The sequence below is a fragment of the Poromitra crassiceps genome, assembly GCF_964638095.1.
Source record: "Poromitra crassiceps genome assembly, chromosome: 1".
Lineage (NCBI taxonomy): Eukaryota > Metazoa > Chordata > Actinopteri > Beryciformes > Melamphaidae > Poromitra > Poromitra crassiceps.
Window position 1 is genome coordinate 115,678,729 of NC_139623.1, and position 16,807 is coordinate 115,695,535.

General features: G+C 46.1%; 1 protein-coding gene across 1 annotated transcript in view; it reads right to left on the reverse strand.

Moving 5' to 3' along the window:
• bbs9 (Bardet-Biedl syndrome 9) overlaps window positions 1-8,020 on the reverse strand; it is a gene marked incomplete at both ends in the record, with an annotated part of 588,136 nt that extends 580,116 nt beyond the window's left edge. Inside the window, 2 exons of the mRNA XM_083636722.1 lie at window positions 7,101-7,257; window positions 7,909-8,020. Coding sequence (XP_083492848.1) covers window positions 7,101-7,257; window positions 7,909-8,020 — 269 coding nt within the window. The remainder of the gene's footprint in view (window positions 1-7,100; window positions 7,258-7,908) is intronic.
• Between the last annotated feature and the right edge of the window lie 8,787 nt (window positions 8,021-16,807).

The window sequence follows — 16,807 nt, forward strand, 5'->3', positions numbered from 1 at the left end:
GATAATAACAACGATTATTCGAAAATTCGAAATTCGATGCCCATCCCTAGTATGGATGTCAGGGTGACCTAGTGGTTAACAGACTGTATATATACAGACAGTATGGATGTCAGGGTGACCTAGTGGTTAACAGACTGTATATATACAGACAGTATGGATGTCAGGGTGACCTAGTGGTTAACAGACTGTATATATACAGACAGTATGGATGTCAGGGTGGCCTAGTGGTTAACAGACTGTATATATACAGACAGTATGGATGTCAGGGTGACCTAGTGGTCAACAGACTGTATATATACAGACAGTATGGATGTCAGGGTGACCTAGTGGTTAACAGACTGTATATATACAGACAGTATGGATGTCAGGGTGGCCTAGTGGTTAACAGACTGTATATATACAGACAGTATGGATGTCAGGGTGACCTAGTGGTTAACAGACTGTATATATACAGACAGTATGGATGTCAGGGTGGCCTAGTGGTTAACAGACTGTATATATACAGACAGTATGGATGTCAGGGTGACCTAGTGGTTAACAGACTGTATATATACAGACAGTATGGATGTCAGGGTGGCCTAGTGGTTAACAGACTGTATATATACAGACAGTATGGATGTCAGGGTGACCTAGTGGTCAACAGACTGTATATATACAGACAGTATGGATGTCAGGGTGGCCTAGTGGTTAACAGACTGTATATATACAGACAGTATGGATGTCAGGGTGGCCTAGTGGTCAACAGACTGTATATATACAGACAGTATGGATGTCAGGGTGGCCTAGTGGTTAACAGACTGTATATATACAGACAGTATGGATGTCAGGGTGGCCTAGTGGTCAACAGACTGTATATATACAGACAGTATGGATGTCAGGGTGACCTAGTGGTTAACAGACTGTATATATACAGACAGTATGGATGTCAGGGTGGCCTAGTGGTCAACAGACTGTATATATACAGACAGTATGGATGTCAGGGTGGCCTAGTGGTTAACAGACTGTATATATACAGACAGTATGGATGTCAGGGTGACCTAGTGGTCAACAGACTGTATATATACAGACAGTATGGATGTCAGGGTGGCCTAGTGGTCAACATACTGTATTATAGTATATAAGTACTTACTTACTTTTAAAAATAGACTAAAGACTTTTATGTTTAGCGTCGCTTTTAACTGCTGACAGCTACTATGCAAACCCAATGAGTCCTCTATAAGTTTTAGCTCTTTCTGCAACTGCCGCGCCTGTTGCTTATTGCACTTTTTATACTCTTTTTTTTTAAGTTTTGTTGTGATGCTTTTAAATGTCCATTTTATTTCTTCTTTTCGTTTATTTTCCTGTGTGCTTAATGAAGTTGCTTAATGCACTTTTTATACTCTTTTTTTTAAGTTTTGTTGTGATGCTTTTAAATGTCCGTTTTACTCTCTTCTTTTCTTTTCTTTTCCTGTCAACCATTTTATGTGAAGCACTTTGAATTGCCTCTGTGTATGAAATGTGCTATACAAATAAACTTGACTTGACTTGTACAGTATACAGACAGTATGGATATATGGATGGATATATATTTACAGTAATCATTCCCAAAAGCTGAGAGATAAAACTTAGTTCATATTTATTGAACTATGCCTGGTCAGACTGTAAAACGTGCAAAAGCAATTCCCAAGCAGATTTCCTAGTGCATCAGTTTCTTACATCCTCATGGAGGTTGTAAGAAACTGATGCATGATGATTAGACAATCTTGATGAAATATTAATCCTAAATGCACATAATTGGTCTTTTTGGAAGGAAAAGACTAAGAGGTAGTTGGCACTACTTTCCAAACATGGCCACCAACCTCTTTTCTAGGGGTGTGCCACCTTAGGCACCTCACGATTCGGTTCGATTACGATTCAGGGTGCTACGATTCGATGATTAATCGATTATTACGATTATTACGATTAATCACGATTTTCGATGCATCTTTTTCCCCATACAGGATTTCTTTGTCAGTATCTTTTTCCCCATACAGGATTTCTTTGTCAGTATCCATTAATTAAAGTAAACAAACAAATTTACCTCCATTATCTTTTATTTAGATCAATCAGACCAAACAATACATCCAAAACATTTCCCACAACAAAAAGCTGCTCTTATTCACAACAAATTACAGGTGAGATTATTTTAAATAAAGTGCCTTTAGAAATAAGACTTCTTTTCTTTTAACCAAAATTCTCTGCTGTTTTCACAGATTTAGGATTAATATAAAAAACAAATAGCTTATTCTGCTGTTTTCACAGATTTCTGTACTGGCAGGATTAATACAAAAATAGCTTATTCTGTTTATTTTATTCAGTAATAGAAAATAAAACTTTTAACCAAAATCCTCTGCTTTTTTCACAGATTTCGGTAGTAGCATGTTTGTTTAATACAAAACAAATAGCTTATTCATAAATAATAAATAAAGACTTCCAAACAAAATCCTTTACAAATGACCAGTGAGCAGCATAGCATCCCACAACAAGCAAACGTTTGGCTGCTACTTTTAGCAACAGCTCAGCTGTATTTGCACCCGTGTGGCTCTCAGTCATCACTCTTGTCTGGAGGACATAACTCACCAGCTCCCAGTCGTTGTCACTTGTGAAGTGTGCCGTTACCGTGACATGCGATTGAGTTGCGACTGAAGTCCATGCATCACATGTTATAGCCACCCTGCATGCTTTCTTCAGGGATTCCAGTACTTCGGTTTTGGACGTAAATCCTTAGCTATGAAGGTAGCAATGGAGGTTGAGATTCTTTTCGCCCTGTCAGAGCCGCGGGGAAGTTTTCTGAACCCGTCCTCAATTCTTCGCTGGTTAGCAGTAGCAACAACCAGCGTCTTCTCCTCCTCCCACCCGGGATGGAAACGCGTGAGGTGCTGCCTCATGTTCGTGGTGTTGCCACTGTACTTGATTCGTGTTTTACATGTCTTACACACGGAGTAGCTTCTGTCAATCGTCGTTCTGCCTTCATGTTCATAAAACCCGAATTGCCTCCACACGGTGGATTTTAACCCAGATGGGTGAATCTGACGCTCAGTCAGAGCAGCTAGCGCGTTAGCTGCCGCCGCCATTTTCTCTGTATACAGTCGGTCTTATGAGTCCGTCCCTTAAAACTGTCCGGCCGGCTTTTTTCGTTCCCGGGCGCTACGGCTCTGTTTCTGTGGTCAGGAAAAGTAATCGATAATCGAACATTTTGCTTCGATTTGAATCTTATGTGTCTCATCGCGATGCATCTAAGAAACGATTTTTCGGCACACCCCTACTCTTTTCCTTCCAAAAAGACAGATTATGTGCATTTTGGATTAACATTTCATCGTGTGGTGAGTACCCAAAGCACAACATGTATTTTGGCGCCGTGGCCCGTGAGATGTGTTTTTTGGCAGATTTTTAACAGCTGTACCATTAGCCTCCATTCTATGGTGATAATTACTAACTTCACGACTGTAGCTCACTGTAAACTGAGCAGACAGTGCCGGTAAGGCATCTTGGTTATGTGGGGGGGATGTGGCAAATAAGATAAACTTCCAAAAAAGTGGAGTATCCCTTTAAGGCTGACGTCTGTGTTCAATGCCACTCTGACCTAAGCCCTTTTCCCACATGCGCTTTGTACCGCAAAATGACCGGAACGTGGTCTAATGCCTGCATGTGAGAAAGGCGCCGTGCCGGTATAAGCGCGACCCCGTCGTCGCGGCCATTTCACCAGTTTTCAGCCAGTCAGAAGAACGGTATGCCGCGATAGGCAGACAGGTGAGAAAGGGGTCCAGTCATTTTCCGCGACACCGGTCCTTCTCTCTTCATGGGCGAGTACACACTTGCTTAACGTTCACTTCCAGCTTGCGTCATCTAATCATTCGCGCACATCAAAGCAAACTACTTCCATTTCGTCGCTGTGCAATGAAAGCCACTTATCTCCAAATCGCCAACTTTTCAGGAAATGAAAAAAAACCTGTGCTCTTAAAATACTGAATACCACGTTGTCATATTTGACACATGTCTTCATTGTAGACAGTTTATCGCTGAATGTGTCATTACATTATTAATATCTTACCTGAATAAGCTCAAATGCTGTTACAGGATTATCACACAGTGTCTGGGGCACTTTCTGCTGGCCAGACAGCAGCGTGTGGGAGCCTGCGCCTGCCTTTTAGAGCGCGAGCACGAGCCGCTGTGCTCCAGGCAGCGGGGACGCGCGGGCGGAGCTCTTCACTCTGCCAAGCCGGGGAGAGTGGCTCTGTCATGGGTTGAGCAGTCCCGGAGTAACGTGACATTATTCTTGTCAGAAACAACTTCGATTTGCATACTTTAAATGAGTTTGCAGCCCAAGGACAACCCGAAAACACCTTATTGATCTAAACCCGACCCCCCAAATAACCTCCCCCCGCCCCCCAACATACAGGAAATTTCGCTCCTAGATTCTCACATGCCAGCGCTGAGGTGTGAAGGGAAATTCCGGGAAATGTCCGATATTGACTTACAGGTAATTTTCAGGTACGCATGTGGGAAAACGGCTCTACAGTAACACACTGCAGGTCAGAGGGATGGAGAGGTGGAGAGACAGAGGGGTGGGAGAGACAGAGGGGTGGAGAGACCGAGGGGTGGAGAGACAGAGGGGTGGAGAGACAGAGGGGTGAAGAGACAGAGCCGTGGAGAGACAGAGGGGTGGAGAGACAGAGGGGTGAAGAGACAGAGGGATGAAGAGACAGAGGGATGGAGAGACAAAGGGGTGGAGAGACAGAGCCGTGGAGAGACAGAGGGGTGAAGAGACAGAGCCGTGGAGAGACAGAGGGGTGAAGAGACAGAGGGGTGAAGAGACAGAGGGGTGGAGAGACAGAGGGGTGAAGAGACAGAGGGGTGAAGAGACAGAGCCGTGGAGAGACAGAGGGGTGAAGAGACAGAGCCGTGGAGAGACAGAGGGGTGAAGAGACAGAGGGATGAAGAGACAGAGGGGTGAAGAGACAGAGGGGTGAAGAGACAGAGGGGTGAAGAGACAGAGGGGTGAAGAGACAGAGGGGTGAAGAGACAGAGGGATGGAGAGACAAAGGGGTGGAGAGACAGAGGGGTGGAGAGACAAAGGGGTGGAGAGACAGAGGGGTGAAGAGACAGAGGGGTGAAGAGACAGAGGGATGGAGAGACAAAGGGGTGGAGAGACAGAGGGGTGGAGAGACAAAGGGGTGGAGAGACAGAGGGGTGGAGAGACAAAGGGGTGGAGAGACAGAGGGGTGAAGAGACAGAGGGGTGAAGAGACAGAGGGATGGAGAGACAAAGGGGTGGAGAGACAGAGGGGTGAAGAGACAGAGGGGTGAAGAGACAGAGGGGTGAAGAGACAGAGGGATGGAGAGACAAAGGGGTGGAGAGACAGAGGGGTGGAGAGACAAAGGGGTGGAGAGACAGAGGGGTGAAGAGACAGAGGGGTGAAGAGACAGAGGGATGGAGAGACAAAGGGGTGGAGAGACAGAGGGGTGAAGAGACAAAGGGGTGGAGAGACAGAGGGGTGAAGAGACAGAGGGGTGGAGAGACAGAGGGATGGAGAGACAAAGGGGTGGAGAGACAGAGGGGTGGAGAGACAAAGGGGTGGAGAGACAGAGGGATGGAGAGACAAAGGGGTGGAGAGACAGAGGGGTGAAGAGACAGAGGGGTGGAGAGACAGAGGGATGGAGAGACAAAGGGGTGGAGAGACAGAGGGGTGGAGAGACAGAGGGATGGAGAGACAAAGGGGTGAAGAGACAGAGGGGTGAAGAGACAGAGGGGTGAAGAGACAGAGGGGTGAAGAGACAGAGGGATGGAGAGACAAAGGGGTGGAGAGACAGAGGGATGGAGAGACAAAGGGGTGGAGAGACAGAGGGGTGAAGAGACAGAGGGATGGAGAGACAAAGGGGTGGAGAGACAGAGGGGTGAAGAGACAGAGCCGTGGAGAGACAGAGGGGTGGACAGACAGAGGGATGAAGAGACAGAGGGGTGAAGAGACAGAGCCGTGGAGAGACAGAGGTGTGGACAGACAGAGGGATGGAGAGGCAGAGGGGTGAAGAGACAGAGCCGTGGAGACAGAGGGGTGGACAGACAGAGGGATGGAGAGGCAGAGGGGTGAAGAGACAGAGCCGTGGACAGACAGAGGGGTGGACAGACAGAGGGGTGGAGAGACAGAGGGGTGGACAGACAGAGGGATGGAGAGGCAGAGGGGTGAAGAGACAGAACCGTGGAGAGACAGAGGGGTGGAGAGACAGAGGGGTGGACAGACAGAGGGATGAAGAGACAGAGGGGTGGACAGACAGAGGGATGGAGAGGCAGAGGGGTGAAGAGACAGAGCCGTGGAGAGACAGAGGGGTGGACAGACAGAGGGATGGAGAGGCAGAGGGGTGGACAGACAGAGGGGTGAAGAGACAGAGGGGTGGACAGACAGAGGGGTGGAGTGACAGAACGATGAACAGACAGAGGGGTGGAGAGACAGAGGGGTGGAGTGACAGAGGGATGGAGAGACAGAGCGATGAACAGACAGAGGGGTGGAGTGACAGAGGGATGGAGAGACAGAGCGATGAACAGACAGAGGGGTGGACAGACAGAGAATGGAGGGATGGAGAGAGGGATGAAGGGGTGGAGGAGAGAGGGATTGATCGTGGTGTTGGAGCACAGATGTGACTGTGCTCACTTGATTTATCTGGAGTGTTATTCTGCTCAGATTGTTAGCATTCCTCATTCATTCCAGTTAAAGTTGCTCACACAATACTGCAGGAGAAAAGTAACAATACACTCTCTTCTTGTTCTTATTTAGTGCTTATTGGCGGTTGACAAACCAGCTTAGAGTAAGTAAAGTAAGTAAGCTGGACTGGAGTCGCTACATTCATGGGCTCATTACGTTCCACTCAGGAGCGGCTGCTGAGTCAACTGTGACACCTAGTGGTAAAATTCGGTATACCGGTCCAGTTTAGGGTTGGGCATAATATCATACCAGTTTGAAAATGTTTGCACCGGCCCAACTCTATGTCACCTTTTTTAGAAAGGTAGATGACTCATTTTGGAGAAAACTACAAATACAACAAAGTAAAGTTCAGGCAGACTCAGTTCAGGTTTGCGTGTCAACTTACGAGACGAACTTGCCGAGCTCCACCTGGATGATGGGGTCTCTGAGCTGGACCTCCAGCAGCTGGGCTTCAGCCTGGCTCTGGCCCCCCTCCCCGGGCTTATTGCCCTGGGGGGAGAAGACCCGCAGCATGCCCATGTAGCTGCCCACCACCACCTTGTCTGCACGCACGCACACGCACACACACGCACACACACACACACACACACAGTGTGTGTGTAACAGAACAGAACAGAACAGTAGTTATGTTAGATCATCACTAGTCTCTGCTCCCAGATAATTGGAGAGCTCCGCCTACCAATCGTCAGGGAACTTCTTGTCAAAAATAGTAGTTTGTACAGCGGCGAGGACGGCCGCTAACAAACCTACAACTACATAATTCGCTTATGGCAGAATTAAAATGGCCGCCACAAGGCACTTTTGCGATGGCTCAATTTCTGAAAATGTTCAGGGCCCCAAACTATAAGCCTAGCAAGTTTCATGCTTTAACAAAAAAGGGAACATAATTTTCACATACATCTTGACTAATACACAGAAATCAGGGTTTTGTCATTTATATGGGAGTAGGTTTGTTTACAGAGTGATAACTATCAATAAGCTACCAGATTGGCAGGGTTATCATAACAAAATATAAACGCGAGACATGTAGGAAGACAAAAATACAAAAATTGTGCGGTCCCCTTGGTTTGTACCGATTTGTGGAAATTTCAGCATTGGCCCATGGACTATCTCTGCTCCAAGTCAATTGGAGAGCTCCACCTACCAATTGTCAGGGAGCTTCTTGTCAAAAATAGTAGTTTACACACACACACCATGTCCTGTGCCGCTGTTGTCCACGTCTCCGACACACAGGCATCCCTGGTCAAACTCCTCCCCCTCGCCGAGCACCGCCGACCACCAATCACGCGCCTTGAATAGAGACATCCTGCCTCTGATTGGACAAAGAGAGAGACAGAGATCAGTTATTTGATCCTGTTCATTCATGTTGGCTATCGCTGCTCATGCTAACTCTATCGCTGCTCATGCTAACTACCCAGCTCTTTTTCTGCTGCTTATTTAAACGTAAAACACATCACTTCCTGTGCTACCAGACACTGGCTGTTCAGAACAGAGGAGAAGATTTATGAACAGAACTGCATATTGTTGGAATCACTGTTGATGGTTCTTTAAAGTCCCTGGAAACCAGAAATATTGTATTATTATTTAGCATTTTGAGTTCATCACATCACAGGAACCTATGTTAATAAGCCACCAGCCAAATTTGAACGATGATGAACGTCGCAAAGTATATAAATTTAGGTTTGACAGTCATGGCAAAAGTAATGAGAATCAATTAGATTTTAGAGTGTATTTTCTCCCGCGGACTGTGTGGGCGTGTCCCGTCTGCAGCAGAGGAGACCTGCTGGAGGAGACGAACGGAGAGAGAGAGAGAGAGAGAGAAGGAGAGAGAGAGAGAAGGAAAGAGAGATGGAGTGTGTGTGTGTGTGTGTGTGTGTTCGCGCGTTGCTCGACGCATAGCACAGACAGAGAGGGTTTACAGAGAGGAAGAGATCTCTGCGCTGCGAGTGCACAGCGCTACTGTGTGTGTGCGCGCGTGCGTGCATGCGTGTGTGTGATTCGATTAAATCTTATGACGTGATAAGATCATGCATTTTAGCACCGCGCGCACCGCTCTCTTCGATGAGGAAATGGAAATCCAGACCTTGTAGAAAAGTGGCGATTTTAAGGCTTTGGGTTGAAAGTAATGGCTCATACTTTGTGAGCCACACAATTACTCACATAAGACCCTAAATAACATAGTTAGAACGTTTTTGTGGATTTTGGTTTCCAGGGACTTTAAGAATGCCGCGGCCCACTTTGAAATCTGAAAATCTTGCTCCCGAAAATCTTCCGTAGAACTTGGGCATAAGGGAAATTAATAATCCATCCACATACAAAAAGTTTTCGGCAAAATACCCAAAAGCAGATTGCCAACATTTTCTCCCCCTTACTCATCAGAAATATTTGCATGCCATGCATGTAGGGATGCCACGGTGTGGACATTTTCCCACCGGGTAATAAACACGTGGCAACACCGGTGTTACCGGTGACACCGTAAAAATAAATATAAACAATAGGATTGTTAGTTCCTACTAGTGCATGTTGTTCCCGGGAACAATAACAGTGAGACACCAGTCGGATATCCTCAGCAGCTAGACTAGAGCGAACTTTACGTTATATGTATGTTGATAATAAAAGTTTTAAAGTAAGCAAGAGTCTATGCTTTAACCGTCCATTCTGTAGTGTCATAGAGACAACATGCTGCTGCTGTGTAACGTACTAACGTTAGTTTGGACGCTCACAGTCACAACACTGGCTGCCTCACAAATCATGGCTGCATCTGACTCGAGACAACTTTTCAGACGCCCGTGGAGTTGCTCAAAAGAAACTAACATTAGCGACACATCTGGAGACTTTTTCTGACATGGGATTAACAATAGAGCCCGACCGATATATCGGTCCACTGATATTATCGGCCGATATTGGCTTCTAACCGATATATCTGTATCGGCCGATATGTTGGCCAATTTGCAGATATTTTTTTTAGTTTGTATTTTTTTAGTTTTTAACACCATGACGAGATATCTCGTCTTACATAATCCGACCGTTGAGTGCCAAAGACGAGATATCTCGTCTTACATAAACATTTTTTTTTTTTGACGGTGGGACATCAATCAACCCCTTTTACGTCTTCTATATCAATATTGGAGGAAGAGAATGTGTATAATCTATTTTACCGACCACTAAGTGGCGACAGTTCTCTCCAGACAGAAAGAAAGCCACAGCCACGAGTCCGCTGGAGAAAGCCAGTCTAATTCTCAAGGAAATAGCTGGGCGAAAACTCTTTCGATTTCACACACACACACACACACACACACACACACACATGCGCGCGCGCACACACATGCGCGCGCGCGCGCACACACACACACTCGAGTACCTTTGCGCATAAATAAGACCAGAATCGCAAAAGCTTCTTCAAAGCTCTCAGCCGACACCTCAAGAAACGAACGAGCCAGTTTTACAGTCCAGACTGGCTGCCCGAGAGCGGCCGCGGAGCCTCCTCCCTCCGCAGCACAGACGGAGGGAGGAGTTTGGAGACACACACACACTCTCTCTCTCTCTCTCTCTGGGCCTTGAGGCCTTGAGGACCCTGGGCGGGTCCTCAAGGCCTGCGCCCACCAGCTGGCAGCCGTGTACACAGACATCTTCAACCAGTCCCTCTCCCTCCGACGAGTTCCCTCCTGCTTCAAGGCAGCAACAATCATCCCCATTCCCAAACAGCAAAAAGTGACCAGCCTCAATGACTGGCGCCCTATAGCCCTCACACCAATAGCCAGCAAGTGCCTTGAAAAGCTGGTCATATCAAAGATCCGTCCCACACTCCCCCCGGACCACGACCCGCTGCAGTTTGCATACCGCCCCAACAGGAGCACAGCGGATGCAGTGGCACACGTGCTCCACACCGCCCTGTCCCACCTGGAGGGGAAGGACACCTATGTGAGAATGCTGTTCGTGGACTACAGCTCAGCATTCAACACCATAGTACCCTCCAGGCTGGTAAGCAAACTCAGGGACCTGGGACTAAACACAGCGATGTGCGACTGGATCCTGGACTTCCTGACAGACCGCCGCCAGGTGGTGAGGGTGGGCAACCTCACCTCCTCCCCGCTGACCATCAGCATAGGAGCACCCCAGGGGTGCGTCTCCAGCCCCTTCTGGTACGACCTCTACACCCACGACTGCGTGGCGACTCAAACTTCAAACACCATCGTGAAGTTTGCAGACGACACAGCAGTCGTGGGGCTGATCTCGGGGGGCGACGAGACGGCCTACAGAGAGGAGGTGAGGGTCCTGGAACAATGGTGCCAGGACAACCACCTCTCTCTGAACGTCTCCAAGACCAAGGAGATCATTGTGGACTACAGGAGAGGGGGGGGCACACACCCCCCAATCACCATCAACGGCACAGTGGTGGAAAGGGTGGACAGCTTCAAGTACCTGGGAGTCAACATCCACCAGGACCTGACCTGGGCCGGCCACACCGCCACTGTTGTCAAAAAGGCCCAACAGCGAATACACGGACTCAGGCGCCTGAAGAAGTTTGGGCTAAGGAAAGAAATCCTCAGGGACTTCTACAGAGGCACCATTGAAAGCCTGCTGACTGGCTGCTTCACCGCCTGGTACGGGAACTGTACCACCATGGACCGCAGGGCGCTACGGAGGGTGAGGCGCGCGGCCCAGCACGTAACAGGAGACGAGTTGCCAGAACTGCACGAACTGTATAACCAGCGGTGCCTCAGGAGGTCCCTGAAGATCATCAAAGACACAAACCATCCCCACAACAGCCTGTTCTCCCTGCTACCCTCAGGGAGGAGATACAGGGTTCCAAAAGCACGCACAAATCGCTTGAGGAACAGTTTCTTCCCGCAGGCCACGAGACTCCTTAACATACACAAATAGTGTAGTAGTCGTACCGTACCGTACTGCAGCTGCTACCATTATGTATGCCTAATGTTTAATTGTATGTCTAACAAGGTACATGCTATTTGCACCTGTATGTCAATTACGTCGAATTTAAAATGTCTGAACACGTCTAACGTATGCACAATGCCTAATGTTTAATTGTATGTTTAATAAGGTACATGCTACTTGCACTGTAATGTATGTCAAATACGTCGAATTAAAATGTCCAAACACGTCTAACGTATGCACATGACGTGCACCTATGTGCAATGAATATGCCACTGACTTGTCTTATCGCTATTCTGCCGCATTGCCTATTGCTGCTTAGTATTGCTTATTGATGCCTATTTCTTATTGCCTATTGCTCATTGCTTGTTGCCTATTTGTACTATGTCGTAAACGGAGTCCACAGCACAATAATTTCACACGTGATACTTGTACCATGGAGTGACAATAAAAATCTTGAATCTTGAATCTTGAATCTTGAATCTCTCTAGTCCCGAGAGAGAGAGAGAGGAGAGAGAGAGAGAGAGAGAGAGAGAGGAGAGAGAGAGAGAGAGAGAGAGAGAGAGAGAGAGAGAGAGCACACAGAGTGGGAGACAGACACGCTGTGGGGGCAAAGAACGGACAGAGATCTCTTCCTCTCAGAGCCGCGGAGCAACGCGCGAACACACACACACACACAATACAGTATACAGACTTGCCCAAGGGCACCCATAATCACAGGCACGTGAGGTGGTTCTAAAAATCCATTTATCTCTAAACTCTCTGAAAATCTCTGAAACCATGCTGTACTCAACGGCTAATATCTACATAACTACTAACTCTGCAAACTAACTCTTTTAGACAGAGAAAGCACACATTCTATTAGTTCTTTTTAGATGATTGGTGTTCACGAAGTCTTAACAGAAAAGAATCCTCGGCTCTTGTAAAATGAGCCAGAATCCTCAAAAAAAAACCTGGCACAACTTACCTACAGGATTGAAAAAACGGCTGGCACTCAATGTGTTAAGACAACATGTTGTGTATATTTGAACTTTCTTCTTAACTCAAGTTATTTTTATACTTTTTCTATTTGTGTTTTTATATTTCTAGTTATTTATAATGATGAAATTCCCAGTGAAGCTTACAGTTTCATTGCAGTGATGTCATTTTGGACAATAAAGTTTATTGATAAGCCGTAAAATATCCTGCATACATTACATATCTCAAGTCATGTCAAGTCATATCTTTGTCAAGTGTTTGATATTTGAGGGATCATTGCAAAAAAAAACTAATATAATGTGTATATATAATATAAGAATATCGGCCGATATATCGATATCGGATTTTTTTTACTCCCTAATATCGGTATCGGCATCAGCCTCAAAAATCCAGTATCGGTTGGGCTCTAACAATACCAGCAAGCAGCAGTAAGCAGGCAATGACTGAATGCTGGTAAGTAAGTCCTCCCTCCCGCTAGCAATGATGCTAAGTTAGCATCGACTTTTCGCTGTGGAAAAAAGGCACATTTCCAGAGATGGCCCGCAGTGACAACAGAATGCACATGCAGGCTTAGCTAAGGGTCTTACCTACATGTGAATGAGGAGGGCATAATTTGTGTTCATAAGATGCATAGCGTCGTTAACTAACGTTAGATGCTGGTCTAACCAGAACAGTGGAGCCACACTGCAGCCCAGAGGGAGCGCTTGTAATTGACCCCGGCGCACCCTGAAACTGCTGAGTTTTCCTTTCACTTCTTCCTCCATAAAAACAAACGGTGTTACCGGTGGACATGTTATGTAATCGGTGTATGCCCCACTACCGTGTAACACCGGTAACACTGACTACCGCGGCAAGCCTACATGCATAACACGTTGAGACAAAATGCGATGAGCAACAACAGAAGAAATCAATCCACAAGCTATTAATTCGAGGCTGTGAAAAATGCTACCTTATCTGTAACGGGGAGACTCGTGGGTACCGATTGAACCAATTTTCTTTCAGATAAATTGAGCTGAGAGGTCAAGGGACCCCTTTGAAATAGTTTTCCCTCGCCAAAATGTAACCTACGGTTGGAGCCTTATTTACCACCTTCCCGACAAGCTGGCGCTTGGTTGGTACCAATGGATGCCTTAGGACCTAAGGCAGGTCTTAGGTCTTCCAGTTTATTCTGATAACAGGATCTCCACTGTAACATTAAAAATGACCCTGCTACAGCCATTTGATTGCCCATTGTAGGAGCCTAATCGGTGAAGTTTTAGATTTGTGTTTGTTTTGATGACGATACTAAGTGATGATATCATTAACAGTAGGGTTGGCATGATGGCATCGACCATCATGATTGGCCGACCCCCCATCGACCTCTGAGCCGTCTACATCGGATCATCATGATTATCTGTTCGAAATAAATTTGAGACGTTTTAATAATAAAAAATACCAAGTCCACTCACCGTGACGCGTGGGGGACACGCCGGCGGCATTAAACGAGCGCACCCAGTTCAGACTCAGAGAAGCCTCCCCTCCCCCTCCTCTGCTTTAGTGCTTCTCTGCACTGGGAGCGCTTGTTTAATGTCGCCTGGGCGTCCCCCGCGCATGAGAAGTCAGTTATTTTGTTGCGAAAACTTTTAAGACAAAGAAGAAACTTCACGTTCTTTCCTGTTTTCAACCCAAAGTGAGTACAAGTCTTCGACTGTGAATTTAACTCGCCTGTTTCCAAAGTGAAAGTTGAAGTCGCTCACAGCAGCAGCCTCAACGCTAGATGCATCAGTCTGAATGACAAAACGTTAACGTTACAGGTCCTCACCAACAACGTGTGTGTGTTGAATTTAACTAGCTGGCAGTAAACTGACTGAATTACTGGCTGATATAACGTTAGATTCGCGTGGGCTTTTGAACCTAATGAGAGCGATTTGACGAGAGGAGAGTTGAGAGAGAAACACAGCTGCTGCTGCTGAGGCTACAATCTAACGTTATATCAGCCAGTAATTCAGTCAGTTTACTGCCAGCTAGTTAAATTCAACACACACATGTTGTTGGTGAGGACCTGTAACGTTAACGTTTTGTTATTTGCGCCGTTCAAATTGTTGGTAGTGAGAGTGAGTGAGTGAGTGAGTCATTCAGTCACCTGGCTCTGTGCTGTTAGCACAGAGGCTTTAGTAGCCTATCGAAGGCCGCTGGTCTCCGTGAAGAGCTCAGCTGTCCAGTTGTAATGAACGCATTGCAATGAATGGCATTACCGCACCGCAGCGACTGAATAAATTATGAATTATTCCCCCCACCCCCGCCAATGACGATGCCATCGTGGATCACGATGGTTCACTGTGGAATAATCACGATGGATAATTTCCTGACATCGCACAACCCTAATTCACAGTGTAATGAAAATTGCACTGTTGCGAAAGCTGGGAGTTATGACACCATCTGTGATGTCACTCTTGCGGTACCCGCCATGGTATAAGGTCAGTGTTTCCCATACATAAAGGAATTTGTGGCGGGCCGCCACAATAATATTTGGACCGCCACAATAAGATGTTGACCAAAAAAAAAAAAAAAAAAAAAAAAAAAATTTTTTTACAGTGCACCTGAACGCAACATGCAAGATATCCGCTGAATAAGTGTCCAATAAATGTTCATGTCATTCTGGCCAATACTTCTGTTATAGCATTTCAGTCTGGAATATGGAATATCTTTCAATAATCTATGATTTAGCTGCTAAATTGTCAAATACCGCCATCTGCTCGCTACCCAGGCACTTATGTATGTACTTAACCCAACTAACTTAACCTAACTAACTATCCGCTGTGCACAACACTGTCAGCCTAATCTCCGGCTGACACCCCAAAAACCTACAATCCGCTACAGAAAAATGTATATTGTTTGTTTATTAACTGGCCCCTCGCCTTCTATCATTTCACGAAAGTGGCAAAGCAAGTTGAGTATCCCTGACCTATAGGGAGAAATTTAGTTTGTCATTGTAAACCCACAGCACAGTAATGATGACATGTTCTTCATAGATCTACCCTTTTAATTTTGCTCTTAAGCTTTCTCAAAGTACACCAAATTCATGCATTTTACTTTAAAATGTTTAAAAAAATCTTGCGGGGGGGCATGCCCCCGCACCCCCCTAGGGGGGTTGCGGTCCCCCACCACAAATTCTCAAAATCCTGTGGGAAACACTGAAGGTGTTTAGTTTAGATTCTTACTCGACAAGCATGTCAGGCTAGAAGACCGTTTTTGATCGTACTTCAGAACATTCTTCAGGAAGCTTTAAGAAGAGTGTTTGAACAAGAAAGCTAGGTGACAGCTAGCTAGCTACAAAGAACTGAACCCAACGTGTTACGAAGGAAGCCATCCTTGAGCTATCTTGTGGAGTTAGCTAGGAAACTGCTTCTGGAAGCCATCCTTGAGCTAGATTGGCTAGCTAGGAAAGTGTAGACGCGTCAGAGCCCTTCCTGCCGGCCACGCTGAGTAATTTAGAAGTGGCAATCTAACAAGAAACAAGACACCGAATATTTCGCCGCTACAAAATTGCGAAAACTAGAACCTACAAAAAGTAAAAAACTATTGACTTTAAACCCGTGAAAATCGGGAGTGTTGGCAGACCACTCACAGACCACATGCAGTACCTCCACAGCCCACTAGCGGGCAGCGGGCCGCACTTTGGGAATCACTGAGTAAAACAATAAGTAGCGAAATTAAAATTTATTTGGTATGAAAATGTGTGGATTATTACTTTAAAATCAAGACTAATGATTGATGAAGTCCATTGCCTAATGATGAGCATGTGTAGCTAAATAATCTGGATTATCAGCGTTTAACCATAACCTGGTGACATGACTTCGCCACAGGAATCGACCAGTCCTGTTTGACTACTGGCTACAAGTGGGGCTGTCACAGACAGCCAATAGGAGAGCAGAAGGCCAGTCACATGACCTGAGGATTGCATGGCTGTGGGTGGAGGTGGGAGAGGGGGTGTTGCCAAACAGCTTTGCATAAATGCTGAGCAGGTGGAACGGACAGCTAATCCAGAGAGAGAATCCTTCCTATCTACAGTAGAGTACACTTTGCCATATAGCCTGATGAGCTGTACTGTATGGTCAATAAGACTGTTTGATTTTTATACACATTTTTCTACCAATGCATTTCAAGAACAAATTCATATTTCCATATCAAATAAAACTTGAGAAGGCATGTGGGGAGAGAATTAAAATTAGATCTTCAATT